The sequence below is a fragment of the Ammodytes marinus genome (assembly GCF_949987685.1).
Source record: "Ammodytes marinus genome assembly, chromosome: 1".
Taxonomy (NCBI): Eukaryota; Metazoa; Chordata; class Actinopteri; order Uranoscopiformes; family Ammodytidae; genus Ammodytes; species Ammodytes marinus.
The window spans coordinates 14,608,622-14,626,649 of record NC_137230.1 but is presented as its reverse complement, the minus strand read 5'-3'; the positions used below and the strand labels follow the sequence as shown (position 1 = coordinate 14,626,649).

Genomic DNA, 18,028 nt, shown 5'->3' with positions numbered 1-18,028 from the left:
CAACTATCAAATCCACATAAAATGTGGCACTTATCCTCAGAACAAGTGTAGCAATACTTTGACCAGAGCATTTTGAGCCCTGCCAATAGAAGGCACCCAGACGCCAGGCTAGCAGTTAGCAGCAGGCACATTACACATTTCTAGCATTCCCACCATATGTTTCTCTTTAGGAAACAGTTTCACAACAATTTATTAAATTGCAGGGCATACAGCCAATCTTTAATCTTTATTTCTTCTCTTTATTTATAATCTGAAGTCATTTAAAGGAATTGTCGTTTTTGTGGGCGGTTATGTCACCTGTAGCTGAAGTTCAGGAATAAATATATTAAAAGCGTCCAGCGGTTGCACAAGAGGGTTCAACTGTATTATAAAATAGAAAAGGTCCATTTCAAACAAATATAATCTTGTATCCAAATTATGTTTGCCCTGTAAGGACTAAACTTAAATATTAATCAGGTAACAGCTTCTACATCATTTGTGCTCAAGAGTTAAAAAAAATAAATCTAACTGGCAAGTAAAGAGGAAATAGAAACCGTTTTTCCTTTGAGAAAATAATTTATTTTGGAACACAATAACCATATTTCCTCACATAATAAGATCACACACACCACTGGTTTTCTTCAACAAAAACACCCATTGCTCAAAATCAGATTACATCATGTTGTGTGACTGTGTGCCCCTTCTTTTCGTCACCATGTCCCTTAACCTTTTACGCGACCCTATATGCATCAAAATGCTTGTTAACACAAAATCTAACCTGTATAATAATGACTGTGTTTTAACATACCGTGGGCTCACCTCTGTTTCCTTGGGCTGATTAGATTTCAAATGATAAAAGTCCTTTTAAGAGGAACACTGAGCAACGTTCTTCCCAATTCAAGGTGTGTTCTTGGGGTAATCAACATACCATATTACTGGAGTGTTTTACATTTGAAATCTTCAGCTTCCAAGCAATTAAACATGAGCCAACAAGAAGATGTTGAACTACTGGGGTTAGGATGAATACAGCGGAGTACATTCTCATATCAACACAGTAAAACAACAGTTTAGATTCCACACTCCATGATAAATTGACCTAATGTTTATCAAGTTTTGGTCTATCACCACGTCACGTTGGCATTAAAATGACAAGGGAATCCCTTCTAGTTGATTATTGCCTTTATTTTTTTCATACCTGTTCCCTCAAATATTTCAATATACACTATCTTTATATATTTATTTTTTCATTGTCAAAGTGAAGAAGTTTTGGTTTTAGTCAATCAGAGATTGGTGGTATGACAAAGTATACACATACTGTACGTTAACTCGCCAACACTCACACTCTGATGCATTTGCACAGACAAAATAACACAAGTAGTCATAACAATAAAAAACAAAATACAAAAAAATAATAATAATAAAAATACCCAAAACATCGACTAGAAAAAAAATACATCCAAATAATACATCCAAACCTGCAGTTTTGTGCAAAGTTAGGGGGCAGGCAACATTTTCAAAAGAAGACTGATGGCTCTTACTGCAGAATCCTGGTTTGTGCTGGTGTCGTCGATATACATCTGATTTAATACAAATATAAATCCAAACCACACCCGGTTGTTTCTTAAATGAGAGCTGTGGACAGAGTGAACCATGAACCATTTCATCTCAGTGCAATTGAATGAAGAAGCGTTTGCCCAGCAGTTGTAGTTACGTCTCCCTGACAACAGATGGCAACAGTGATTTGTGTTTTTAATAAAGCAGAATGACTGTCTCTAGAGGAAAAAGCAAAGAAAGAGGGTGGTGGCTCAGACAGATCGACCTAAACAATTCAGCAAGTGATTTGCACATTGGCCATGATGACTCCACAATACAGTTTCATTTCCTTTTCAAAATCTGGCATTTCCATTTTTAGTTCCATTAATGAATTCATCAAACTCAAGACAGAGCTTGGCCTAAACATCCTTAAATTATGTGCTGTTGTCAATCACTGCTGATCCTTTATTTCAAACCACCAATCTGTCTCATCACAGTGTTCAGTAGCTACAACTACAACAAATGACTTGGCTGGACTGGAAGAAGCTTCCTAAGCCCTTAAGGACAAAGTTCATTCAGGTTTGAAAAGTCCACAGATCCCATTATTGCAGTATAATTTCAGCAATTCACTGCAGTTTTTAAATCCACCCTAGAGCTTTTACACTCAGCTTAGTAACAAAAATAAGAAAAGCTTTTCAAAGTTGTCTTTGAAAAAAAAAATTATAATAATCCCTTGTCTCTTATTTCGTGCATGAAGTGTTCTCCATCCAATTATACAATTAAAATAATCACCAGTATTCTACAAACAATCCACTGAAATGAACATTTGGTTTAGTGTTGGTATCCTCAGCCCTCCTACTCATCTCACCTCACAGCTCAAATTATAAGAATAAGATCTGCTTTACACAGCTGAACTTTCTCTCTCTCTCAAAAAAAAAAAAAAAAAAAAAAAAAAAAAAAAACAGCCTCATAATGGGCTGCATTTCTCAAAAATTCCAACAGCACAGAATCATCTGCTGGTCAATGCCGATGTTTGCACTAAATGAGGTATTTACATGGGTCGAGTGCTGGCCTTTGTGCAATGGCAGAGGCTGGCACCCAACTACTCAGAGGCTAGTCAGTGGCAGGTCTGTGTCTGTGCAGTAAGAGAAGTAATATCAGAGTCTTGGCTGGACCTGCAGCTGATCAAAGGCAGACAGAAGAGTAAGAGGGCTTGAAGACACTGACAAAAGACAGCACAGGGAACATTTGAGTCATCTAACTTTTTTTCGTCATCATCCTTCGCTCCCTCCAGTTTGTAAGGAGAGCTAAACCCTCCAATACTCTACATAACTTTGACTAATTAAGAAAGAAAAAAGATTGTGTCATACAGATTGTAAAGTGCATTAAATCAAAGTGATAGAATGCGACTGTGGGAATGTGCATGGATCCCCACTGCGATTGATCCCTGGACATGTTTGGAAAGCACTGAACACTTTCAAGTGCCAAACATAAGTGCCTGGAGGATGTGATAGGCTGGAAATAATAGTTTAAAATCCCACAGTAATATTTAATTTACCCAACTGTACATTTTCTTCAAAAACAACAGAGGAACAGCTCACTCAGAAGAGCAAGCATTATAAGGGTAAATGGACCATGAACAGAAGAGGATTTTAGATCACACCTACAGTACATGAAGATCACATGCTCCGTCGCGGGTCTTTAACTCTCGAGTCTACACTGGCACACACACAGACATACACACTGCATTTGTGAGTAACATACATACACACTACAAAGACGCTGCGTTGGTTAAGACAGCAGACTAGGCTACATGGCCTTGGCGGTGATAAGCAGTGAGCTTCTTACATGTTCAGTAAATGGGCACCGACTGCAGCACAGTCCTTGTTTACGGTAATTGGAGGCTTCTTGTGTGCTCTTGTTTTTCACTGGACTACTCTTAAAAGTGGTGCTCTTGCTTTTCGCTTTAATGCCAGCTTGACTTCACATCTCGTCTTATTTGGTCAATGCCTCGATGTGGCCGAGGGATCGCTGCTGTGTAAATGTAGAGAGAGGAAATGTTCCTGCTCTGAAGTCAAAAGTCCTTGCGACAGCAAAGAGCACAAAAGGCTTTTTGTTTTGTTTTGTTCCGTCACATACTGTAAGGTGATGTTGTCTACCGAGGGAGGCCCTGGTGAAGGCATGGAGACGTGTGTATGTGTCTGTGTGTGTGTGAACGGGTAGTGTGGGTTGGGAGCGCTGAGAAGCACCAGAGGAGAAGGCAGAAAAGACAGAACAGTTTAAGGTTTAGTTCAGGTGTCTCCTCAGTGCTGGGACAGTGGGGGGTGTTTGGAGAGGGTGAGAGGGAAGAGAGTGGGGTGGAGTTAGAAAGAAATTAAACATAGGTTTAGGCTTTTTCCTCTGCACAGGTGCTCTCACTCAGGTGTGTGCTTTGGCACGGCGGTTTCTGTTTCTCCCACTGGCACATGGCATTGGCGTAGCCCACAATGACTTTGTCCATCCAGGTGAGAGGCTGAGGGAAGAGCACCGCCCCCTCGAAGAAGCCCAGGTGGCCTCCGTGTAGCGTTAGGGAAAAGACCACATTCGGCTTCTTTGCTAGAGGATGACACAGCACACAGGAAGAATTAGCCTGATGAACTCTGTACAGCATGCCACCAATACTGGACACATGACCAAATATAGACTTGCCAGGGAGTTTTTTTTATGCCTGTTGTAAAGATAGCAAAGGCACGTGTGCATGGTCAAACAGATTACAGCATGACTCAATGTCTGGCAGGTATGTTTATTGAAGAGGCAAAAATTCAACTTAATGGACAACAGAAAACTGATACTTAATGTAAACATTACTTCTTGTTCAGGCTTTAATGGTTAATCTTATTCTTCCAATGTAAAACTTGAAGATCATTTTGAAAATTAGAGGACTCAGGACACAAACACTTAAGATGGGTTTGCATTGACTGACAGGTCTCATAGGCACATTTGACTGTAACAATATGGCCAAAACATTTTGTGGACACACCCGTCTGTGTCTTTGTGGAGAGGCAAGGTCCATGAAAAAATTTGTTTTTTGTCCAAGTTTAATTTAACTGGATTATAGAAAGGGATGAACTGATGCACCAAGTTATTGATTAGAACTAGACTTCACTAATGCATTCCAAAATGTTTTGGAAAGCTTCCAAGAAGAGTGGCGGCTGAAACAGCAGCACATCGTTGCTCATGGTTTTGTAATGAGATGTTCAACAACCAGATATAGGTGTGATGCAGGTGTTTACATACTTCTAGCAATGCATTGTAATTATTAACAACTGAAAAGACAGGATTGAGTGAGGGCTACACCTACACACTCAACATTCTCCTTCAGATTCCTATGGGTGTTGACTGACATATTATATTAAAATAAATATGGCAAGGGGTAGACAATCCATCCTTACAGATTTTATTTCATTCATAAGAAATACAACATCAACTCAAAGTACATCACAACACTGCAGATAAACTGTTAACCTATTTCTGATTGCTGTATGAATGTGAACCACGCAGAGTGATCCCCCGAAAAGGATTGGCCTGGATCTCTTTATTCTCCTGCTCCTGTCCGGGTCAGTGGGTGAGCCCAATGCAGTTGACTAGTGATGAAGATCCCTAAGGGCTTTTCACCACTATGCACTATCCAGGGGCTCATCCAACTCATACAAAAAAAAACTCAATATTCTGCTTATTTTTCTGGTGCTACAGTCACACTGGGTAAATTTGATCTAACTTGTAGCCACAGACAATAGATTGATGTATTTAAAGAACAACGTAACCTAAAGCAGGAATGGACCAATAACCCCTTTACTTCCACATAACTGACTTAAACTCTTCTTAATCCAAAACACACAGCAAGTGTATTTCTGTCCTTTCCTAGTAGCCGTCTGTCTGAGTCACTCACATTTTAGGGCAAAGGGCAGCTGATCCTCCTTTCAGTAAGACACATATAGGATAGAGTCACATACTGTATACTTCCAGTCAGGACTCAGCCACCCACACACATGCACACACCCTTACATCAGGGAATTTCCTTTTCCAAAACACTTTAAGTGGTCAGTGAGTTTGAATATAGCACAGGCTGAGGAGACGGACATCTTGACAATACACTAGAGAGTGTAAGCAGTCACAGATCATATAACCTCTTCTTGTTATTAAGATTATTTTAAAATTCAAGCTGTCCATTGCAGATCAAAACTCTGCTGTTGGGAGCCTGTGAAGCGAGGTAATCTCCCTTTAAAACAGATACATTGAGCGACACTCAGCTCTATGTGAGAGGGTGTGACAGCTGCTGTAACACACTAAAAGACATTACTCATACTGTAAAGACTTGACCACTGTGCCACGCCTTGTACTTTTCAGGGTGAAGAGCAAACTCCTCAGAAGGCCTTTTGAGAATGCAGGCGTGCTTTTTTGAGGCAGCCATTAATCAGACAGGACAAGCCTATTGTATTGAAAAGAAAGCATTGACTAAGTAGAGGATGCAAACATTTGCTACCTCGATCTGTATGCAGGTATACCCACTATCTGACATCTGAGTACAGAGCTTAGGGATGCACCGATCAACTATTTTTAGTTCCGATCCCATTCCGATATCTGGGTTTTGGATATCGGACGATACCGATACTGTCCGATACGATATCATAATTATTATACATTTCTTTGTTGGTGGTGATGTTATGTGTAAGGCTAGGAAGGCTTAAGCAATTCTAATTTAAAAGAGCAAGAAAAATACACAAATGCATATAGTTTTATCTTAAAGGCATACTATGCAATATTTGAATAAAAATATAAATTAGAGTCACACAAAAAGAATTCCCCTCACAATGATCACTTCTGCCCTACTAGAATATGTGGTGGTCTGTTTATCTGCACAGTCTTCCTCTCTAGCTGTATTTTACATAGTTGAATGTGTAGCACAGTGCAGAAGCCTCTCCACTTCCTTGACTGGGGTTAGCTTTGGTTAGCTCAGTGGCTAACAAACTGATATGTACTGTATGTCTAACTAGAAAGTGGTGTCCTCTCTCCCTCTATCGAACGTTGGCGCCTGATCACACGGCTTGTTCGCTCTTTCATAGTTAAAATCATTTTTTTTTAAATAATAAACTGAAATAATTTTTTTTAAATCTGATTTTCTATCGAGCTTTCAGTCCGATATCTGATATGTATGTTTCGGCAACATCAGATCCGATACCGAGACTGGATCAGCCCCATCCCTAAAAGAGCTGCACTGTATGGACTGTTATTTTTGGTGTAGTATCATATATCATATATGGTGTAGTATATTTATTAGATTGTCCTTGTTATTAAAAATGAGATTATGGAAAAACTCAATATGCAGTGTAAAAAGTCCTTCTGCTTGTTTTCTTGTTTTTTTTCTTTAGAAACACTTTTAATAACTCTTACCATAAGAGTGGGATCATGTACAAATTATGAAATGTGTCAATAGAATATAAGAATCTATAAACTGTACTTCATGGTTGTTAAGGTGAACATGGTTGAAAAAGTTTGCTCTTTGTCATGACACGCGCGTTTGTTTACCTGCTAATGTGCGCGGGATGGTGAGCAGAGAGTCATGAACCAGAGGATCGTCTGCAGAGTTAACTAGCAGCAGTGGCACCTTCACCTGAAAAATCAAATTCATAGATTAAAACTAATCAATACATAAACAAATAAGAACGAAAAGACAAAAAATAAGATGAGCGTAAGTGTGTGCAGAATAAGGTCTTACATTGTGAATGTAATGTACACAACTCTCTTTCTCATAGTACTCTTTGAGCGAGCTGTGGCCGTGGAATTTCCTGTTGAAACCCAAAAAGAGAAAGCGTCATTAAATAATCCTACTTAACGAATAAACCAGAGATACTTCCTATTCTTAACATTGATGAATGGCTGGACATTACTGTAAGTCCCAAGCAAAAATACAGATAAGGACATTCGTAAACACAGATCTGCCATCTACTACATCAAAACAACATTGTGATGTGTGACTTTCACTTATTCCTTCGTCCACATACCTCATGATGCTATCGTCGATCTGCATGAGGGATGTCGCTGTGTACAGGCGACTGAGATCTAGATCTATAATTTTTTTAGCTGAGTTTCCTCCAAACAGACTGTGCCTGTAACATGCAGGAAATACATAGGTAGACACACAAACATGTTGAAATCAGTGACGGCTCAGTGTGTAGTACGTAAATTACTCAACCACTAGTCCAATCAACACTGTGTTGAAAGTCATGATAAGTAAAACCCTCCGAAGTGTAATTATTTTATTCGGAAGCCACCCTCCTAATTAATATAAAGAAAAAAATACACTATCCTTCCCAACTAAATAACAGTATTATTGGTAACTGTATTCACCATTAATAACTAAAAGAGACAAGCATAAACTAAAGCATTACATCTATCTAAATCTCAGTATAAAAAAACCTAATAATAATCATTTTGGTATTTGATTCTCTTTACTAACAATAGGGAAGTGTAAACTACTTTAAAAATACTCCCCTGCTCTCCTAAACATGATAAAAACCTCTTTGCTGTATCTATCTACAGGGTGAGACAGAGTTTTTATCTGGATGTTTAAACTATAAAATGGGGGAATAGAACCTTTCGTGCAATCTGAAATATCAGTTTGTCTAGTGCAGATGACAGTTGGTATTGAAATACCAGATGACACAATGTTCCAATTCTCAGTAGATACTTTATGGCTTGCAAGCATTCACAGAGAGGACTGCAGGACCAAAGACAGGCTGTCTATCTTCAGTAGTTAAGGTTCTTAAAATGAACAAACAATAACTGTAGACAACACAGTGTGTAAATGTTTTCATATACAACATTGTTTAACTTTGCTCTACACAGCCTTAGCCTTCAATACTTCATAGCATCTCAACCATTCCAGTCGTAGACAACCTTGCTCTGTCATAACATCCCAACTATTCTGGCCTTATCTTAAATTACCTCAACCGTCTACCATCTGCGTTACACACATACACGGGAGGAGGTCAAACCCACTCACGGTCAAACTCTTTTACAATGAGTTTGCTTGAATTTAGTTTAACAATACATGAAAGTATAACAAATACACGTGACAGTAAGTTCCATAACAAACTTCACATTACTGAAAAGCTCTGGGGAAACATTGTGTGCTGCATGTGCAAGACCAAAAGTGATACCTGTGTGAGAGGATGATTTTCTTCATGTTGTCGGCCATGAGAAAGTTATAGAAGCGTCTGAACTGGTCCCACTGCAGGAATGTTTCCTGGGCCCTGAGAGAAAAAGACCACCACACAGGAAGTTAGCTTTGTGCAGCACTGTCAGCATTCCAAACAACACACCAAATGTCCTGTGTAATCCGCTGGACAAAGAGTCACGCTGGTGGAGAGAGTAGCAATGATGTCAGGCATTAACATGCAGCTCACTGACAGAGACAGGCTGAACACTAACACAGCAAATAAAGATATACAAATAAATGACTGTTAGATATAATGTTTATAATTATACTTAAGGCATTTCAATACCAACTGAGGTCAAATAAAACTATTTAATTATTTGTTAATCACACATTATTTGTGCTACAGTTCTAAAGGAATGCTGATAGAACCCAGTTAGGTCTGATTCGAATGGAGATTCCATTAAAAAAAGAGAAAAACCTGAAAATCCAATTACACAAAAGGCCTCTTTAGTTTCTACAAAACACACTTCCCCACTGCTCACATCCAAACTTTAACAGACCCAGCCTGTCATGTCTGCCAAGAGACGCTGGCTGTATCTAAACCACAGAAGGTGGGGCTTAGTCAAACGTGAGCGCAGGCTGCAGAGACAGGCACTAGTGGTTGGACAACAGAATGTTTAATATATTTGTTTTATCCTGTGTGTTTCACAGATGTAACTTACCTCTATGTACACAAAGTGTTTATTCTGGAAATGTTTCCATGTTGTTATTGCATTTTACAGGCAAAGGGATTAAGGTAAATATGTGTTATATAAAATAAACAAAGCTTGAACACCCAAAAAAACATCCACACTACAAAGTTAGAGCAAACTGTGGAAGAGAAATTGACTGGATGAACCAGACTGACGTTAAACACGGTTGTCGCCTGCAGCAGAAATGTGTATAAAAAACCTCTGAGGCTGATGGCCCATCACGGAGATTCTACAACAAGTCTGTCTTCAAAAATAACAGCTTGAGCAAAAAAGTGCTACCTATCATTTCAGATCAAAATACAAAACACAGAGGCTCACACTATAGATTCTCAGGACTACACACTTGATTGTATTACGCACTCATCACATTGTGGCTTAATGCTGAGTCAAATGGGTGCCTGTGATTATAGCATGTACTTAAGAGATGAGAGGACAACAACCCACCTGAGAGCGCTGTAACCCTGACAGACGCTGACACAACACAGCACTCGCTCCTGGTTGGTTATGTTCTCGCCCAGGAACTTGCACACAATGTTCCCACCCAGACTGAAGCCCACCACGACCAGCTGGGTCTGAGGATAAGCACGCTTAATGTAGCCCACCATGGCTGCAAACTCCCACGTGCACCCTGTGAGAGAGACAACACATTCAGCAATATATACATAACAGCCTCTGTAAGGACAGAGCGTTTCTATTTGCTCAGCAGTTTCAGCTGAAGGTGCCTTAAGCCCGGGGGTATTGAACCTGTGTCTCTGTCAGACCAATTCAATAAACGCAGGTCTGAAATCTCCTATTAACTCAAATCCTGGCAACTTTAGTAGCTCATAACCTTTTAGCTTTAAATTGGAAATGATGTAAGAGATTTGTCAAAGGCAAAGGATATAAATAATGGAAAAAAATATATAGCTAAATATATTCATATTTTTAGCCTTAGTCAATGCTATTGTGAAAGACTTCTGGCCTTTCTGCACTAACCCAAACAGACAATTGGAATATTTCATCAGACTGAGCCAAAAGTCATGAGGATCAGACCAAATGAAATCCTTTACTTCCATTAAAATCAAACCAAAACAAAACTGGGTTATCATTCCGTGGTCTCACCGTAGGTAAACATGCGTGGAGAGGTAAGCTCGATGTTGGGCAGAGCGCCCAGGTGGTTCAGCACAGCACAGCGGTAACCGTCCTTCTGGGCGTAGTCCACAAAGGTTCGGACATAATGTTTCTCACTATGGTTACCGATACCAGGGCATATCACCATGGTGATGTCATCTGGTGAAACAGGCAGAGGAATTGGACATAAATGAGTCAGCGAGAATTATGCACGCATTGATAAGAGCTGTCACTCTTGCAAATGAATAAAATAATACTAATAAAAAGGATTAGGCTGTTTTTCTGTTTAACAGAATGGAAATAGTAAGGCTCTCTTTTTGGGAATGATTTGTCATGTGAGGCTTAGAGACTTTCTGAGAGGATCACGAGATCAACTAAGGTGGCAGGGTCATTCAAGGAATCCATCTCTAGCTGTCCTCACACAACTGCACTACAAACAAGTTACGCCTCATTTGAAAAGATTTCAGAGAGAGTCAATTGTATTATCATAGCAGAACTGGAAAACCAAACCATATTCAAAGCTGTGCATAATACCACTTGTGACCTCATTTTTATCATTTGGTTTTCCAAATATCTAGAATCAAGTTTGTCCATATAGCCCGGGAGGCCTTTATAATCTGTACTGCAATCAACAGCCTCTGTTCCTGAACCTCCAAATGTCTATCGGGGACACATACACCTCAGGAAGACACGCTAAGGAGGGATACCCTCTTCCAGGACAGAGACACTTTATAGGTGTTGCATGAACATTGCAGACAATAGTAGCAGCAGTAGAAATACAATATAGAGGAACAACAACAAAACAAAATGACAATACTAGTAAAGAAGATTTGGATCACCTCCTGTTCTATGATCCCCCTGTGGTTCAAAGAGGTCAAAGGTGGCAGTGGCCCCGTCCTGCATGGGCAAGTACTTCCTGATTCCACTGGGATGGGGTGAGCTCACCCGACCAAGTTTACCATACAGAGCCGTCTGCAGGTGACCACTCTTGCCCCACAGTAAAGGAGGAATGTACCTAAAACACACAAAGGTGGATTCTGCTATTAAATGTGATCGAAAAATATAACATTTTATTTTAACTAATGCAACGATGAGAGCACAAGGTTAGTGCCCAGAAATGACATTAACACAGTGTTATCCTGAGCAGATACATTTGCATTGGTGGTTTATGACAGACATTTTGGCACACAGTTTGCATACAAAGTCACATTTCTGCTGCAGCCAACATGGTACAACATGTACTTTTTTTTTTTTTTGTTTATTCTTCCGGACAATTACACACAATACACAATTTTCTCTTTGCATATTCATACATATTACTTTGTGTTATCGTCCGAAGGGTGGCAGGAGAAGCCAAAGGCTTATCAGGTCCCACCCCCACTGCCATAAGATTCAGATACACAGCTACTGATACAGTTAAAACTGTTTTTTTTTTGTTTTTGTTTTTTAAAGAAGATGCATTCCAATACACAGACAATTTTAGGTCTCCTTATTCATTGCCAGTGTACAACAAACATGCTTTCCATTTTCCTCTCTGCCTGTGACAATGCAGATAGTGATATGGCCTTGTCCATTTCTTTTCTGGTAGTCTAAACACATCTGCAAAAGTATTCAAAACAGTCAGTCTGTCTGCTGACCTCGGCTGCAGTCCCATAACATGCAGTGTATTTACAAATTTTTCAGTCAGTGAATGAGTTTTTTTTTAAGTAAATCAATGTTTGTATCCCCACAGATAAATATCTTCTTTTGATTTGCCTTTGAAAGTAATTCTCCCATGTATTCTATAAAGTCTTCCATTTTTTAATCGGGTGTTCTGTACACACAGCTGATAATTAACATTTATCTTTCAATAGTCACACATTCCATTAGGTAATCAATTGCAGAGCACATTGTATTTACGATTTAAAACCTTATATTTTGACACAAACCAGTTTAAATCCCTCTAGTTCAAAGTCCATGTTTTTGCCTTCTTTAATCCATGTTTCTGACACTGCAATGATGTTGAACTGGTTGGAGAATTTCTGTAGATATTCCTTCATTTGTGAAAAGTTTGTGTAGAGACTTATGCTATTAAAAATGAAAGATGGACAATTTCCATTTTCAATTTGTTTGAAAGCATCTGATGAATTACTTAACGTCATTCTGTTGAGAAGTTATGATGAGCAGCATATTAACTTGATTTTCCAGTGACTCCTCTGTAGGAGCGAGCAGTAGGAGTCAATTATTTAGATTACGTAATATTCCTTTGAAATATTGTGTTGTACATTATCATGGATCACCATCTTATTTCCAAGCTGAGACCATAACAATGACAACAACTTGAGGGTAAAAAGATTGGAAATTGTATTTTTGTTCTTCTCAGCTGCCCATCGTATAATATAAAGGAAAGCCACATAAATGTAATATTATAAATCGTTGCTCAAAATACCAGTTATACGGATAACAGCCAAATCACTATTTGCTGCTTTTCATGAACTGTTGCCAGTGCAACCATACAAAGGATTAGGTCATGTGACACTGTCATTGACTGTAGAGTGAGCTTGAATATAGTTTTAAAGCTACTCAAATGGGAAATTGAGTTCACAGGTTTAGTTAAATACTAGCCAGACATCTAAAAAATAAAACACACAAGCTTTTAAGCCATTAGCCAACATTTGTTTGCCTCTTTCACACTTTCCTTCAATTATTTAACAAAGTACCTGGATTTTATTTTTTGTTAGACTTGCTGAAAAGGAAGAGACCAGTGGGTCAAGCATATCTATGAACTAAAGAAAAGTTGTAGCTTGGACCCTAGTTGAGTGGACAGTACAGAACACCAAAACACAGAGATACTAGGTAATACTACAAAGAGTGCAATTACATCAACAGTTACACACGCTCTCCAAACTTGTACAGCCTCATCAAAAAGCTGGCTACCTCCATTTGGTAATAATGTAATTACCTGCGGCATGTACTGTAGGGTGGCTGAAACTTTACCACACCTTTCTAGAAGGTGTGCTGCAAGGTTCATCTTTATGACTAATTGAATAGGATAACCTTACTGTTGTAATCTGTACAGGAGGATCAGCACACGAACAGGTTAGTTAAAGGTGAAGTAAGCGATTTATTTATGTTAATATAAGTGTTAAATCGCTCTTTATTCATACAGTGATCACTTACATAGTGTGCGCGTTTCATAAAGCCGATCTCTCAGTCACCCGCTCTGCATGTAATCGGCAAATAAACTTTTAGGGGATCCCGAAACTGATATCCAACCACAAGAGAGAACGCTACAAACCGGCACCCGTCTCACTGCCGGTGGACGTGCAGAGCACAGATGGGTGAATGTTTATGCGCCTACAATGGCGGAGCAGGTAAAAATCCTTCCCAATGTCTGTTTTGATGGTTTTTATCATGTTTCATCACACTTACTTATCTGAGATAACTCGCTGTTTGAAGACCGCAGTGCATTAATGTGGTGACGTGGGGACGAAGGAGGGGACTGCTAACTGCAGTCAGTGACAGGAAGTTAGCTAAACTGACCATTCCGCTTACTGAACCTTTAAGTTTGTCAAAGGCTCCAGACAACAGTTTTTTTCCCTGTTGGTATTTCTTCCTCTAATCAACATAGTAGTAAGAGAAATCCATATTAACATAACCAATTAAAATAGTTTTGACAATTCAAATGAACGTGCAGAACGGAACATTTTACTTCTTAGTGGAAAATAAAATCCTTGGGAGTGACAGTAGGTTGTGATCTCTCTTGTTGAATTTGGGTGATAGGGAGTAAACCTTCTTTATTCCATTGTGATTTACAGACTGCCTTCTTTCAATGGTAAATGCTACCTTCTAACGCGTGTGTGCATGTTCCCAAACATAGCCTGATAAAATATGCCGTTGACTCTGCTCACCTCACAAAATCCCTCCAATGCTTTCCGCTCTGGAATTGATCTGCGTTATGCAATACTGCAGGGTGTCATTGTAATCACAAACGTGACTTCTCCACAACAAAGAGATGGAACACAGATGATCCGACAACAAAATCCAAAATGCCAACGGGTTGCAGGACTTCAATTATTTCAGTTCTACACACTAAGCATGTATTTCTGAGAAAAATATGGCTGTCCTGGGGGAAAAAGATAACAATCATCGGTGTGGCCTAATGATTCACTGACCATGCAGCTGAAAGGCAAAGGGCACGGTAACAATCGGTTATGTAAGCAGACACTGGGGATGAAGGCTAGTAGTGAGCCACCCCACAAAGCTGAAAGTTCCCCTGTGTTATTACAACATCAGCAGACCACAGGACATTGGAGCTCAGCTGCTAACCTGGTTTAGCCTACACAGGAAAGACCTAGCTCCCACTGCCTCTACAAACAAACACTTGTTTGCATCAGGTACTATACATCCTGATGGATCAAATTATAGTAGACTTCCTAAGGGTGAAATGGCGTCGTCAAATATGCAAATTCCCTTGCCATTAGGTGAATGACTTTGTCATTAGGTGAATGACTTTAGATTGTGTGACAAACCCAGATTGCCATTGGGATAACCCCCCCAAAAAAATACAGGCTGGTGTTAAATTATGCTAGAGCTGACAGTAAAGCCAGGCATCTCTGGTGCAGCCACGAGGCACACTCAGGAACACTGATGACAGCTGCGACCACCGCCAGACAAACTGCTACCTTCCCAGCAGGCCCAGATGGCTGACTGACAACAAGCAGTGTTGTTTCCATGGTAACGCCGCGAGGGACAGACAGACAGACGGACAGACGGACGGACAGACAGACAGACAGACAGACAGACAGACAGACAGACAGACAGACAGACAGACAGACAGACAGACAGACAGACAGACAGACAGACAGACAGACAGAGCTGAGGGACGCGACTCACTCTTTGGTCAGCTGAGGACAGGACTTGAGGAGGAAGCGGTTGAGTGGTGTGTCCTGGTAGGTGAGGTCCGGTGATGCAGTGGGGCTCTTGAGGTTCAAGCAGCGGACGATGATGTAGAGCACCGTGGCCACCGCAGCCAGCTTCATGCCATCAAACATGGCCGGCAGCTCCGGAGAGATGGTGTGCACGTCTGAGTCGTGGGTGCTCATGATTGCTCTGAAAAAAAAAGCAAAAACTGTAGATCAAACTCAAGTTTCCGTGCTTTGCCATTGTGAAACACAAAATGACCTACATTTCTAATTTCAGCATTAAATTAAATACTGTATATTAAGAAACAGCATTTTTTTTTTATCTGAAACTTCCTTTTTTTTTTACTTCATTAGGAAAAAGTAGCAATGGCTTATACAAAATGATACAATTATTTTCCTGAGTGCTTGGTTAACTGTGGTCAGGTCAGAGCTGGGATAGAGCACAGAAATGGAAAAGAGAAATATCTGATGATGTCGGACCGACCTCAATTTTCCTCTTGGTGCCCAAGGCGCTGTAGTGACAGATCTGTGGGAATATAGAGTAAGAGCCACTCGGTCAGATGAAGCACAGTCAGTTATTTAATACGCTCCCCTTAATTACATTGCGGCTCACAAAGTGCCAATAGGAAGCTTTGTTACATAGAAGATACAGAAGCAGACTTTACTTTAAATAAATAATGCTTATTCAGCAGACACACTGTGACTGAATAACAGAATTATATTGTATGGACCAATGCGGTTCTAGAAACACATTTGCTTAAAAGTTATATACTTTCAAAGCAAAAACAAAGGAGAAAAAAACAGGAACCGTAAAGAGTACAGAAGAGCCACAGTATCCTCCCTGTTGTTACAAAAAGGAAGTTGTGCTACAGGATTTCACAAAAATAGACAACAATGCCTTCCTCTGTTATGGCACAGAAAAAATTTACTATAATGGTGAGTTGATGCTACTGGCATAGAATATGAAAAACAAAAGCTGATAACACTTTGCTTTTACTTACATTTTATTTTAACCTCCAAGTAACGACCTGTGCCGAGTGTCCGACAATGTGAAGTCACAGTGATGTGGTCAAACCTAAAGACAGAGAAAATGACATTAACCCCTTGATAACAGCAATTAATACAAAGTGTTCTTTTCCATTTTTCCTTAAGCTGTGGTGGTAGAGTGCCTTGAGTCGACTCCACATCAGTGTCCTTAAGATGCCAGTCAGTGTCTTGTCAGAAACCAGCTTTAAAGATGCACCAGTAAGCATGATGTAACGATTAGTCAATTACTGGATGTTGATATCGGATCAACGGTAACAGTTATGTTGTGTTTTTTTGGTAGGTGGACAGATGTAATTACAGACAAATCATGAATCACCTACACAGTGCAGTCCAGTCCACCTGGATGTATTACTGCTTAACAGCCCTGTCCTTAACCTTGACTTCATCAAGAGATATCAGGAGCAGGTGTATTGATCTGCCCTTGTGTAAGAATAAAGTGTATGCTTCCTTTCAATCCTGTTGATTATATAATATTTATATCAGGGCTTAACTGATACCTGTCTGTGTTCAAACAAGCAACTTGGATTCAAGATCATCACCTACAAAAAAGTGTTTAGCCTCAGTATTCTAGAAGTACTGGAATCACACAAACAAACATGACATATGGCTGCGAACACAACATTTCAGCCTCAAACAGGCGTGGTGCTGGGCTATCCCCAGCTTCATACAATTAGCTTCATCACATCAACACATAAAATAATAACTAATACCATTGTCTTCGACAGGCTCCACTGCATAAACAAATCCAAAGTGTAGGCTAACATAATGTCTGACAGCTGTGTGTCCTACTAATGCCAATATTATAAGTGTCATCATTGTGTCAGTAAATAAACGATACAATGTTGGCATGAGAACAGCTGCTAATATTAGCTCTTCGCTTTATTTGTCACGACGTATAACAAGCCCGGGCACGTATATAGGCTACATAACAATGCCCATTAGCTGGCTAAACTTGCGAGAAGGGAGGTAGTTCAACATTTGTACAAATAAAGTACGTTCACTTGTGCATTTGTGTTTTGTTATTGTCCGGGAGAAGGCCGACAAAGCCCCACCGCCGCATCTTCGCTCGCCCTACTGGCCCAGAAAAAAATAAACCATGTCGCCGTTTGGACGGGCTTGCTGAATATTTTCCTTGTAAACTTCACATTCAACCAATAAACAGTCAAAAAACAGCACAAATAGACGTGTTTCTGCTTTACCCTTAGTTTTAGATAGCTCAATGGACAGAGTCGTTTAACGGTCCTAATTTCTGCCGTTAGTAATCGATTAAATGAGGCAGCAGCATCATTTGGGCAACCATACGCAGCATCTTTTGCTCACTTACCTCAAAATGATGAGCTCCTTGTTGCTTAAAAAGCGACAGGCCGATTTTATATTCGTGGCATTGCGTCTGTTTGTTTGTTTACTTGTTTAGTGTTCCATTTTAAACCATGATTGCCTGATGTGTAGGACGCCCTCTCTGTCCACAGAACCGACGATTGCCTCACTAGCTAAGGCAGCAACGC

The 18,028-nt window shown here is 39.9% G+C and overlaps 1 protein-coding gene across 1 annotated transcript; it reads right to left on the bottom strand.

Moving 5' to 3' along the window:
- Positions 1–556: 556 nt before the first annotated feature.
- LOC307251639 (monoacylglycerol lipase ABHD2) lies at positions 557–18,028 on the bottom strand. The gene is made up of 12 exons (XM_080029021.1): positions 17,848–18,028; positions 16,478–16,551; positions 15,961–16,002; positions 15,448–15,663; positions 11,412–11,587; positions 10,564–10,731; positions 9,907–10,090; positions 8,712–8,804; positions 7,554–7,658; positions 7,268–7,337; positions 7,078–7,162; positions 557–4,107 (listed from the first exon to the last, which is right to left on the bottom strand). Exons 4-12 carry the CDS (start codon positions 15,654–15,656, stop codon positions 3,899–3,901), a joined length of 1,299 nt encoding a protein of 432 aa, XP_079885147.1. The 5' UTR covers positions 15,657–15,663; positions 15,961–16,002; positions 16,478–16,551; positions 17,848–18,028; the 3' UTR covers positions 557–3,898.